Source organism: Plectropomus leopardus, chromosome 3 (assembly GCF_008729295.1).
Source record: "Plectropomus leopardus isolate mb chromosome 3, YSFRI_Pleo_2.0, whole genome shotgun sequence".
NCBI lineage: Eukaryota > Metazoa > Chordata > Actinopteri > Perciformes > Serranidae > Plectropomus > Plectropomus leopardus.
In genome coordinates this window covers 22,273,645-22,287,541 of record NC_056465.1, presented here as the reverse complement: position 1 = coordinate 22,287,541, position 13,897 = coordinate 22,273,645, and the positions used below count along the sequence as shown (strand labels likewise).

The 13,897-nt window shown below is 39.0% G+C and overlaps 1 protein-coding gene across 1 annotated transcript in view; it reads left to right on the top strand.

Annotated features, from left to right (window-relative positions):
• The first annotated feature begins 1,150 nt into the window (after nt 1-1,150).
• Nucleotides 1,151-13,897, top strand: part of insrb (insulin receptor b) — a 103,751-nt gene continuing 91,004 nt past the window's right edge. Inside the window, exon 1 of the mRNA XM_042516744.1 lies at nt 1,151-2,663. Within this exon, the coding sequence (XP_042372678.1) occupies nt 2,570-2,663 (94 nt within the window). The 5' untranslated portion in view covers nt 1,151-2,569. The remainder of the gene's footprint in view (nt 2,664-13,897) is intronic.

Below are 13,897 nucleotides of genomic sequence, written 5' to 3'. Positions count from 1 at the left end.
TCTTTTTATCACAGCCAAGTGAAAATTTTAAATAAAATTTAAAAAAAAATTGAATTAAAAATTAAAAATTCCTCCAAAACTGAAACTTTCAACATCATAAATACGGTTCCTAACAACTTTATTTTTAAATAAAGTTCAATGAGAATCTAAATACAAAATGAATAAATAAAAATAGCTCCCTGAGGTTTTACAAATTAGAAGTTCCTCCCATGCTGACACTTTCTTTGCACTCTTTAATAATTAATTTTATCAGTGATCATTAAAATAAAATACAGAGACAGATAATTGGCAAAATGCCAAATATTGGCCCCAATAATTGGCCAAAAAACCCTACCCATCCCTCTAAATGCCCAAAGCTGAATCCCAGAAAAAAAGCTTAGTAATAGGACAACGCTAATTATCTCCACCAAATGGTATCAACAGAAATAGCAGAAGATATACATAAGCTGTATGTATTTTTTTTAATTTTATTTTACTCTTTTCCAACAACATAGCAACTGCAATCACTGTGAAATATCAAAATATAAAAGCTTGCATGTTTTTCCTTTTTAATCCCCCCAATCCCCCCCACAGAAACTGAAAGACAAATGATATAGAATTAAAATTAAAGTGTTCATACATATATACATTTTAGACATACATAAGCAAACAGTAAAATAGATCAAAATGTAAACATAAATACTCACACACACATTCATACAAACAAATAGATGTTTAAATTTGTCAGTTTTCTAAAATCATTGTTATGTGCTTTGAATACGGATCAGTTATGGAAGAGTACAGTTTTAGCATTTTCATATATATCAGAAATGGTTGCCATGTCCTAATAAATTTCCCCGTAGATCCACCCAATGTACACCTTATTTTCTCCAAATGTAAAATACCCATAAGTTCATCAGTCCATAAACTGCATGTATGCAGGTGAAAAAATGAAACATCACAGATGTAGACTAAAATAGACTAATCAGACTGATTGACATGTTTGGACAATCACAATTCAAAATAAATAGACAAAACACAAGTCATTACCTATGGTTATATTGACAAAAATATCCAATTTTACTGTGTTCCAGTTTTATAAAAGCTGTTGATGTGTATTCAGCTCCCCCCTGACAAAGAGCACCGGTGTTTTGACACCAACGGCAGCGGCGGCTCAGACAGTCCGGATCCGGGCCCTGGTGGTTGGTAAGCGGCGATCCGCTCCGGGTTTTCCCGCCGACCATGTGTGGCCCAGCTGAGGTGACTGGCAGGACTTGTTTACTGGTGGAGAGACTCGCAGAAAGAGAGACGGAAAGAGGGGGAACCTGAGGGAGAGCAACCGCTAAACGGAACGGGAATCCAAGTTTTTACACTTGACCCGTCTTTTTAAGTCTTTTTATGTTTGTTTACCTCATCGTTTTTTGACTATCGGAGACGGGATACTGACTTTGTCTGTGTGTACGTGTGTTTTTTGTTTAATTTTTAACTCTATCGCCGACACTGAAACCTCGTTTGTTTTGGATTAGCTAGCTAACGTTAGCTGTTTTTCCCCATCAGCTAATCTGAGAAAAAGAAACGGGCGGCGTGGTGGAGAGTTTTCTGACTTCACAGCAACGTGCAGGGTAAACGGAGCCGTTATTTTTGTCGTTTTTTCTTTCCCCGCGTTGACTAGGGAAGAAGTAATCCTCCCAAGTTTCCCCTTCTTTGTTTTCTTTTTCCCGTTTTTGTCGTTTTATGGGTGTTCATTCGTTTGCGGCGTGGTGGTCAGCGGGGGTGAAGGAGTTCAGAGGAAGGTCGTAGTGGGGAAAGCTGTATCGCTGCACGTTTTTCCTGCACGTAGCTGCTCGGAGGAGTTTCCTGGGATGTGCTCCCATCTGTCTTATAAACGGTGAGCTTCTGAGAAGATACAAGCAAACAGGGGTGATATAAAGACCTGTGGACTTCAAAGGAAGGAGCGCAAACCCTGCCAACTCCCGATCTTGGCTCTGCATTTGGCGATATCCATAACTTCAGCTCATGCCTGCTGGAGGAGCAGGCTGTTTTTTTTTTTTTTAACGCCGTGCACAGGATAAATACTTCTTAGCAATTGTTTTTGAAGTGGGTCTTCCCTCATTGGAGCTGTGCATTACAGAGAAATGAGCCCGGGGCCAGTGGACCTCCTTTGGGGACCTCCAAACTAGCCCTCCTTGCGTGTGGGATATTAATAATAATTATTATTTCTCTCTTCATTCAGTGGAGCACCAACATTAAACAGATGAACGTGGACTGTCGCCTTCACTTATGGAAAATGAAGATCTTTACTCGCACATGTGTTGCCAGAACCCAAGATCACGTTATTTAGTGGTCTGCATTTTTTCCACGGCTCACATATATCACAAACTTGGCTGGGAAGATACTCATAAATGTATAACTCCCCCCCGGCTCACGGGGGGCAACGTTGAACCAGTTGGCTCTATTGGACCTTAATTTTTAAGAGTTTGTTCAATACGTTTGATATTCCAACGCCTTTTTGACATAAACATTTCTCCCTCAAGATTGGAGATTTTTCTTGAGGCTTCAAGAGGAGAGCACAACTTATCCTCAAGTCAAAATGAGACGGTGGACGCTAAAGCTGCGAGCACAAATTGTGTTTTTTATTCTCGGCACCTGCATTATCTGCCAGTGTGGACTAATAAACGGAGAAAGTAAGTATTTTTAAAATTATTATTATTATTTAATTTTCCTAACAAAGTAGCTGTATGTTTGTCGTGGCACTTTTATTTAAGCCTTTATTTATTTATTTACTATTCTCTTGCATGTTTGATATAAATTGTCAGTTTGTACCTGCAGAAAAAGAATTGAATTGATTTGTTTACTATAATGAAATACTACAATACACTGGATATTAAGTTAATATTTGTGTGATATTATCGTATCATTATAAGAATGGAAACTACTAGAAAGTACGATAAAACAGCTTAAACATACCAAACATGATGGTAATATTATTGTTTTAAATATATATATATATATATATTTTTAAAGTAAGTTTGTCTTATGAATAACACGGTTTTAATGCCCTAAGGGACATTTCTTCGAGCTAATGGAGCCAAGAAAAAAACACGATTGTTTTATTGTCTTTATTTTATCAATTAGGAGGGTAATTTTTGTCACGAGACTCTCGCCTTCATTCTAGCGCATGCGTGAAGTTTCATACAGCGTGTAATTAAGGGGCTAGTAATTTTGGTTGTTGCGTATGTGTAGCTGCGCGCTAATAATTGATATTCCTGCGTAAATTTGAGTAATATCCCCGCCCCCTCGCGACGTCTCTTAAAGGTACACATTTTAGCGGCCTGTGTTGGATGCGCCAGCCCCAGGGCCGGATTAGTCGCTGTAACTGGACGAGTGTGGTCTGCTGCAGCGAGTCTAAACTGGGAGTAGCAGGATTGGCCCTGTGTGCGCAGCTAGGCCTCTCATGGCGACAGACGCGCACTAAAAACAACACACACACACACACACACACACACACACACGGCGCTGCTGCAGCCTGAACGTAAACAAATTAGCCGCCGACGCTAAGAAGTCTCTTTATAGGTGGTGGATTAGCCTACATTGCTCTTTAGTAGATCGCACCAAAGTATGGGCATCTTCCTTAACGGAGGATGTCTTTTCTGCATGTCTCTTTTCTGATCAATGAATTAGGGGTTTGATTGTAATAATATGTCAGGGAGTGTTATAAACAGTGCCGCGATGCTTTGACAGAGAGAGATGTGGAGATAATGATCCCGCTGTAAACCGCCTAATGACATCGCCTTAATAATAATATCAGTCTGAGAAATAATTTTTAATCTTTTTTTTTCTCTTTTCCAGTGTGTGTTATCATTGTTGGTTGCTATTGCGTTCAGTAATGAATGAAATATCTGAAAGTAATACCCGAGTAGTGCACAGATATCTTTCCAGAAATTGACTTTGGTAGAAGTTAAAGTCACCTATTAGAATATCACCTAAGTAACGTGTTGGAGTGTCTATTGACCGTACTTAAGTGTCAAAAGTGCTTATAATTAATATAACTAAGTATTGAAATGTGTAGTAAAAGTAAATGCCCTTGGTTTAAAAAAAACGTTAGCAGTCAGAATTGTTAGATGTTGAGTTATTCTCTTCGTAGATATCACCTTAAAAACTGAGCGGTCATTACACTTGAAGAGAAACAAGGTGTTTTTTTCAGTTGTTCTACAAATTAATGGATTTCCTTCCCCCATTCCTTCATTTGTCCGTCTGTCCCCTCCTCTCTTTCTCAGCCCCTTCCCTATTTTGATGTATACATTTACTTAGGATTAGTAGTGAAGCAAAGTTGAAAGTTGACAGAAATATAAAAACTCAAGTTAAGAACAGACGCTCCCAAAAACACTTAAGTGCTATAATGTAGTATTATTACTACTTCATTACATTACAACACAATACTGGTTGCATTAAAGCAGTCATATAATGGAGGAAAATAATCACCTTATTGGCTAAGTATATGCACATCTAAGGGATTTTTATTTGTTTTTTGCAATTCACAACAGCTAAAAGACTCTTAAAACCAGCTCATCATTTTACTGGCATTAAAGTTTAACCACAATCTTAGTGTGAAGGTTTTCTATTGTGATGTAAAACGCTCAAGTAAGACATATCAGATTGACCCAAGTAATAGAAATACACAGACTTGTGTCATATATTCATGTTACAGTTGTATAATTGACTGAAGTGTACATTCAGGGTAAACTCTGAGATATTGTTAAAAGGTTGAATTGACAGTGTGAGAGAACCGAACAAGAGAAGAAAAGCTGACCTTGTTGTAAAGTGGATAATACATTTGACCATGCGGTAATTTACCAGTGTTATCTCAGTTTGAATGAATGAGTGAATGTCTCAATGGAGAACATATTCATTGTAGATAAAAAATAGCTGCGATATAAGTCCACTGGAATTAATTTTTGCACGTTTTACATGTTTATTGGTGGTTTAACCTTTGGCCTACATTTGTACTTTTGAGATTTGCGTTCATTGTTTTTAGATGATGCGTTGCACAAGCACACAACATTTCAGCGCATGAACCTTGTGCATGTGGATGGAAGTGAGCCATTACACCAGTTAAAAATCGGAAAGCAACACACCTTAATTGAATCATTAATAAAATAGAGTTGACTTAATTCAGTGACGTTGTGGCTCTTCAAACTTTGAGATGCATTACTTAAAAATGGCTCCCAGTGGCCAGGTTCAAAGGAAATGTTCTGGCTACTTTACACAGGTCATGTATGCAGACAGAATAGAGGCCCCTGAAAGGGAGTCTTATGAGACAGGGCTGCTGGTACCCCTCCTTCCTCCTCTTTCTTCTTTCATTCTCTCTCTCGGGGAGTGGGGTCCATGTCATTGGCTGCTTCAGGTTCCTGATTTACTCAATTCTCTGGGAAGTGACCATATTTGGCACTCCTGAGATGTTTAAGCCTGGGGGGTGAGGTGGTGGTGGTGGTAGGGGGTTTGCAACAACCAAAATACTTAGAATACTTTAATTCTGAATCTACACGCTGCCTGACATCTCCACCTCAGTCATGGGAAAGAGGAAGCAGTATGAATATAAAACACGCTGCAGTTGTGATCCGCTGAATGCGCTCTCTGAAGCATTTTTCGATGATTCTGATTGGTCTGTTTGTCATAGTTATCAGTGGTTTTCTGAAGTAACCGCTGAGCTGTCTCCTGGTCTAACTCGCGAAAAACAAGTTGTGCAACTGGGAGCCTTGCCCCCTTCTTGTTCCTCTCAGGCTTGTGAGCACAGCTCTGTTGGAAAGGGGTAGTGTGCTGCATGTGCGTATGCATGTGTTGTTATGTATGCTTTCCATAGTCCGTATGCCGCTGAAACTAAGTGTGTCACACAGACTGCTAAGTCTAAAAAAATCAACCTGATTATCTGAATTAAGTATCAAAAATAGTCTCATTTATTAAGGAACTAAGGTTGAATAGTTTCTCAACTTTGCTGGAGGTTAAGCAAGTAGATTTGTAAAATTAATAAGACTAGAGATGCCCCCCATTTGTGTGTGATTTTGTCTGTAGCCCATTTGGATACTGAGGCACTCTTCACTGGAGTGCACAGTGGCATTTTCCGACAATGCTGTGCATGCTGTGGAATGTGTTTGAAGTGGCCCACCATGTAGGTGCCTGTGCATGTGTCTCTGTGTGTGTGTGTGTGTGTGTGTGTGTGTGTGTGTGTGTGTTGTTTGTATATCAGTATGCTCCCCAGCCACTCTGTGCTGTCTGCAGGATCTCATCTCTCAGCTCCTGACCTGCCCACTTCCGGGAAATGTATGTTTTTTTATGTATCTGTGTGTGTGTTTGTGTGTCCGGAGGAGGTGGTCATGCATGAGAACAGTGTGTACCACAGCGGCAGGCTCAAGAGTGGACTGCCTGTTAGCACTAGCCCCTGTGCCCTGAGTGGCCCCTTTGACCCACCACACATCTAAGTCATCAAATGGACAAATTGCTTGATGCGTGTTGTTATGAAATTAGCCAGCGTTAATGTATGAAAAGGTGTGTGACACATAAAAAACAATGACTGAGGTGAAGGTGAAGAATGTGGCATTGTAAAGCAGAGTGACCGTTCCTCTATTGAATCCATAACTTTACGTCAGGAGACCTAAAATGGCTTTATCGTGCTGATACAATAGCCAGCGAACTGAGAAGAAAAAGAGACGGATTAAAGAATTTCTCATTCAAGTTTATTTTAATTCAGTTTAATTCACAGTGAAGTTTTTATTTTCCAGCTCAACACTGGACATTTTTGTCATTCCCCTATATTAAAGCCGCAGAAAATGAATCGCCAACCATTTTCATAATCTTATTGTCTATTTTTTTCAAGCAAAATGTCAAACAAATGTTGGCTTTGTAAATGTGAGAATTTGGTGCTTTTCTTTATCATTTATGACAGTAAATGAAGAGTCTTTGGGGTTGGAGACGGTTGGTTGGACAACAGAAGCCATTTGAAGATTTTGCTTTGGGCAATGGGAAGTTGTGATGAGCATTTCTTTTTACATTTCTTTTTCTTTTTTTTAAAAAACATTTTGTAGACTAAATGATGATAAATCATTGTGAAAAAACAGGTAGATTATTTGAAAATGAAATTAATCACAAGTTGGAGCCCTAAATATTGTTTTTTTTTTAAGAAGAATTAGGACGAAGACATGTACTGACTGATACATTTTACAGTTAACTTGTCAGAGCTTTTTGGAAGACAAAGTACTGTACGTAATGGCAACAGTTTTCTCTAGACCATGTTTGTTTTGTCCGATCTACTGTCCAAAACCCCAAAGATATTAAATAAGTCAATGTAATGTAACAGAGGAGATAAGAAAATCACATTTGCAAAGCTGAAACCATCAAAAGTACTTTTTGCTTGAAAAATCCCAAAAGGGTTAATTGATTACTGTTTATTTTATCATCGCAAAATTTGTTAGATAATCCCCGAATGATGTTAATAATTTGATTTTCCTTCCACAATAATCTTAATGACGGATAATGATGTGAAGCTTAATAATATTTACGTGCGATGGTGAGGGTTTACAATATGTAACACTTGGTAACACAACTTACTAGGCTTAAGCAGAATCAAGGTATTAATACACCTGTTGGTGATACAAAGCTGTAAACATGGCATTGAATTCATATTAGCATTTTTTCCTCACCATTTCAAACACACAGTACATTCAAAATGAGCTCGAAGTTTAGGATTTTTGTTGTTGACTGTTGCATATTGTTCTTCTACAGTTGCAATTAGAGCAGACTTAACTGTACGTTTACATGCAGAGTCGCCGCTTTCACAATACAGCTGTACCGCTGGCCGCAGACTGTCATTGTAGGTTCGGGTCGTCCATGTTCACAGAGCCTGCAGACAATGGGGTTCATGAACTGAGGACTCCACCAGCTGTGCAACTGTGTTTTGAGTGTTGGCCAGGAAGGCAATATGCACTGCTAAAGGAAATTAACTGTTGGGGTGCTTTTCCTAAGTGCTTCCTCCTCTGCTCTTATCTTTCCAAGTATCCCTTACAACTACTCCTGACTTGCCAAAGCATTTTTTTTTTAATTTGTGGTGTGTGTGTGTGTGTTCCTGGCAGTCTTTTCCAAGAGCAACACAAGCGGAGGATGAAAAACACAACCTGACCTTTTGACTCCACAATTCACAGTTTTAGCAGCAGACAAGCAAATACATTCCTATAGTGTGTTTGCTCGCGTGTTCAGTTTTGTCTGTTTTCGACAGATGCTTCAGTATGACGCTAACAGTGTTTTCATTTTATAATCCTTGGAAAAGGCTGAAAGGATTATTTGAATTAATTCTTCGGAAAGTAGGGGCTAATTTTGAATCGCAGTGTCCGCAATCTCTGCGAGGGGTTAAAAGAGCACGATCGCGATGTGAAGTCTATCTGTCAGGCATAATGTGTTGGCATGCTGAAAGTTTGACTATTATGCCTGTTTTTGATAACTTTTAATCAGTTCTTTTAGACAAATATTATCTCTTATTTCAGGATTATATGTTATTGTTTTTTTTCCAGAAAACTGGGTAAGAAATGTACATGCCCAAAGGCAATTTTAACTTGCCCCAATGCAAATACAAAGCTTTATTTGTTAGTGGATTATGAAGTAACAAAAAAAAACAGAGGCGTTGTGGTACTTAGCTACCATGCAAGCGAGGTTCTGTTGGGTGTTGTTATTAGAGCCTGTCCAATACTACAGGTACTGGGGAGTAAAAAAATCTGATATTGATATATACATATATGCAATTATGCAATGCAGTCATCCCTCAGGTATAATTATCAGATAATTGTGACAAAGATGTGCACTGAAGGCAGGATGTTTTACAGTTTAACAATAAACTTTATTGTCCAAAAGGACATCAGTGCACTGAAACAGTGAACTTAATTGAGAATTTGATCTTTTTCATCATCATCTTTTCCTGCATTATGTTCTGTTGAAAATAAACGTTATATCGTACAACATTAGCAGATACAGATATATCTGTAATGAGCCAATATCAGCCAATAAAACTGTCAGACGGATATAGTGGTCGGGCTCACTCCAGCAGTGTTGTTTTTGGAAACTTGTCGTGCCTTTTATCCGCCTTGCTCTCAAACTTGTGGGCAAATTGTGCAAAACATAGTTGGAGTTTTGCTCACATCCTCTTATGCCACCCAACTAAATTCCTGTTTCCAGGATAATTAAAATGCTTGCTTGTGCTTTATTTTAGAAACGTAGTCTTTACCTGCAGCCATTTTCTTGAGTGTCTGATTGGTACTGTGTATGTGCAACTCTCAACAGAGATGAGAAGGAGGAGAGATGGCTCACTCTTTAGCTACTGTTATCATCAGCTCTGTAAAAACAATGTGTTAAATTCCGTTTGAGGGCAAATGAGCTGCTAGATGTACTAGCCCAACGTGGCATTTTACATGCCCCGGGCAACGAGGCCATCCTTATTTGTGAGCTCTGAATTTGATTTTAGTCTACAAATAAGTTCATTCATTGAGGTAAGATAAGCGTATGTAGTTCAGTGTAGTTTTTTAAAATAAGAAAAAACTTGTTTTTGTTGCTTTGGTGTATTGAGTGTCTATATTAATACTACACAGCCCATAAGCCTCAGTGTCCGTTGCTACTGTATGGAGAAAAGTCACTCTACTGTCATTCATGTTCTAAAAACTTTGTCATTGCTGAATCTAAAAATCAATGTGAAAATGAGTTGATTCAAGTTACTCTGTGCATTTGAGTTGAGACCACAGTGATCAAATGAGTTCTTCATATCCAACAACAGTATCATGTGAGGCTGAAATATGTGCATTAGTCCTGGGCTGGTTTTCTGATACGGAGCTTAGCTGATGCCGTCTTCTCTGAGTCCCATTCCTAGATAGAGAACTGTGGCTGTTTATGTAAACCTCCGCTCACTGCACAGAAATGTGGTTGAGATGGGAGGGGATGGATGGGGTGCGGGAATCACACACACACACACACACACACTCACACACACACAGACAAACACACGGAGCGCCGTTACGCCATGCTGCAACAATCTGATTTGATAGTCCTTGTTGCTGTTTGGATCTGCCCTATTTTAACTGTTGGTGACTTCACACAGTAAAATCCAAGTTGAGCTGGCCCTGTAATGCGGGGATCAGCAATGGGATCTTTTTGGGGCCTTTGCCGGCTGAACCAGACACTGTCTGAGGCCATGTCTATGTCCGGTAGGGGTTCATTTGAAAATGAACTTTTTTGGTCCTTATATTGGGTTTTTGACCATGCAAAATGGCCAGGATGCGGTCAAAAGCTGATGAGATTGAACAATTTTTGATTTGATTGCAATGAGGAAAACGTAACTTTGCGGAAAATGACTCCCTGCGCAGTTTGTTGTTCACCCTTTCTCAGTAAACAACTGTTCAAAAACAGTGGAAATGTCTTCGGTAGAGATGACGTAAAGCTTCTAGGCTCAGTTGGCCGGCGCCTGCCCAAGGCAAGAGATATGTGTTTTTTCTATTGTTTAGGCAATTCAGCGGGCAGAAGACTTTTTATGTAAACAATTGTTCAAACTGAAAACTTTTGACATTTTAACCAGTATTTCTAGATGTATCTTCTTTAGTGTGAGACCGGAAGGCTGAATTGTTTGTGTCACATGGGAATATGTCACTGAGCTCTGGCGGTTTCACTTCAGAAACCCATCCTATAATTTGAGGGTCACACTTTCAGCAGTCAACATGCCCCTCTCTGTCAGACACTGATCCTCTAGATGTTTCTGACTCTGACCTCACTGACGAAAAGACTGTTTGTATGCAAGTTTGTGTCTTACAAGGAAATGTGAAGAAACAGCTTCCTGTTTACAGTGTAACAGGACTGTCGAAAGATGCAAGATAGAGCGCAGGCTACATGAATCTTGTAAATCTGCATGCTTAATTTTGGACAACCTTGGAGTCTTTTCAAGCAATTTAAGCTGCAACTTTTGTCTATCAATACAATTCTGCTCATAGTAAAATGATGAAATACAGGCTACATGTTTATAATGTACTTAAAATGAAGAGCTCAAGTTTGCCATGAAGATTGATTTCATTAGTTTATTAACTACATGTATTTGATATTGATTATCATGACAAAATGGATTTATTTTGCCCTAAAAAGTACATGCTGTAGTGTTGTCAGAAATGCTGTTTTATCAGTACATAGTGATTCTGAATATTTGAAAGGATTTAAATACTAATTTTTTTCTCAGTATTGATTAACTGGTGTCAGTTGCGCTTTCTTGCTCTCTCTTACTTTTACTACAGTTGTTCTGATCTTTTGTGCTACTAGCCAAGAAAAGAAAAGCCACTGTTGTTATTGTATAGCCTCATTTTAAATATCTTTTTAAAAAATATTACATTTTTTTGCCCCCAGTGCCAGTTTTACTATGGTATCAAAAATGATGTCACTTATTGATTTTTTTTTCAGTGCAAGTTATAAATTCCCTTATGGTGACAACAATAATATTCTGTTAATTTCATGAACTTAATTAAAATAAAACCTTTTCCTTTGACCAATAATATATTTTCTCCATCGGAGACAAAAGAATAAAATAAATCAAACTGAATTTTTTTTGCTTTACCAAAAAGCAAAAGCTTGCAGGGCTTTCAATAGTTTGCACAGCAGTGTATTTGCACAACTTTGTGCAAATGTCAGCCACTGTGTATATCTATCACAAACCTGAGTGTGTAAGTACACTGGGATGCACGAATGTGTGTGTTTCCTGTATGTGAGTTTGTTGGGCTGGATAGAGTGGCTCTGTAACTGAACCTGATGGGTTAAATTTATTTTGAGGACTGTCATATGACTGAGAAGTGGCTATTTGACACACAGCCCAGTGAGTCTCTTAGCAGTTAATTACAACCACAGACACACACACACACACACACACACACACACATACAGGGTCATAATGTTGATAACTGTTATCGAGCAGAGGAACGGAGAGATTGAAGCCATAAAATAAAGAAGTATTGGCTGCAGATGATGAATAACATAGAAATCAATCATGGACATTAGTTGTAAATGTCAAAGTAATTCACACATCACGGTTTTAAAGACGCAGGCAACTGTTGACATTTGTGATTACAGTCGTAGAAGTTCAGCCAATTCATGCATTGTTGCATTGCAGCAACTTGTGTTTAACTTTAGCTATTTTTTTTGGCCAAATTTGAAAAACTGAAACCGATGCACTTGCCTGTATCATATAAATCAGACTTGAACCTCAACCAGCCAGCTTTAAATCTATAGTAAGACTTTATTAATCCTACACCCAGGGAATTCCCTAAAGTGATCAAGTGCTTAAAAGGATAAAACATTACAAAAAATTCAAATGAGATAAAATAATATAAAATCTTTATACTACTACTTTACTAGATGGAAAGACATTAAGAGAGAGGCAAAGATTATTTAGGAAACATGCATTTTAAATTCAAAAATAGATGCCTTGACTTAAACATTATGCATTTACATTTTCTCCTCATTCGACTTGTGTGATTGTGATTTATGTCTGTCTCTGCCCGAGCAGTTGTTTCTGGTGCATTCTAGGTGAGAAAAAATGCAACGGATTGTGATTTGTATAATATGAAAACTGAATCAGTAGACATTATTTGCACCACAACAACTTCTTTTCCCTCCTGTGTCCTGGCCTTTTCTCTCTCAGCTGTGAGTCTCTCTCCCGCTTCACTCTGGAGCTCCCTCTCCTCCCATCTCCATCCCTCATCCTCCCTCCCTCCCTTTGCTTTTACGTTAGGGGTAAGAGGGTTCACTCTCATGCACTGATTTGTTTTTCTTTCACACTGCAGATGCGCACAGCCTGCGGACCTGCCTCACACACACACACACACACACACACACACACACACACCTGCTAATCCTGCTCTGTATGTGGTGGGAAAGCCTCCTATTTCAAACCTCCTGAAGGTGCGAACATCATCCATTTGACACCTCTCTCTCTCTCTCCCCTTTTTTGTTCTTTGCTTTCTCCTCTCTTATTAGGCCTGCTTGCTCCAGCTGGGCCTAAGTGATGCTTAACATGTACACCTGCACATTGTGAACACCCAGTCACATGGACCATGCTGATTATGTTGTGTTTGCTGCGTCTGTGTGTGCTTTTATGAGCACTCATGCTTGTATGTGTTCAGTGTGTGTGTGTGTGTGTGTGTGTGTGTGTGTGTGTGTGTGTGTGTGTGTGTGTGTGTGTCGGGGGGGCTCTGTTTTTGTTCCGATAAACTAGCCTGAGATGGGTTACTATGGTGACAGCACTAGCTGTGCTGGCAGTACAGTGCTTCCCCCTCCTCCCTTGTCTAAATACACTTCTAACCTCTCTGCATTTAACTCACATTTCACTCATTTATACATTTTTAATGTTTGCTGACAGAAAGTAGGAGAATCATTTTTGGAATTTTTGTCTTAACATAGTCTACGCTGAGGTTCTGCTGTGTGATTTTTTTTTTTTTTTTTTTTTGCAGCAATACAGTCATGGCTGATTATTCCTGCCCCAACCCACAGAGTGGTGTCCATTGTAAACAAACCATAATCTATCCCGATTGGTTCAACAACTCAGTCTCAACACCTGTAATCAAGTCAGAGCCTCTCAACAATCAGTGTGTACTATGTGGGAGTAACTCAGTGAATCTCAGTCCGTCACTAACTGATGCGAGTTCAGTCCTCCTTCTGTCCCCCCGTTCACTAATAACAGTTATAAAATTGTTTTAATTGATCCATTATGTAAGTTGTGGTTCCCTTGTCAAACCCTGTCTCCTAAAACTTACATTTGTTTATTACTAAATTGCATTTATATTTACAGTAGCCCCTTTTACACTGCCTTTTCAAGGTTTCCTGTTCAATATCATGCCGTTATGCTGCTTTGCTGTTC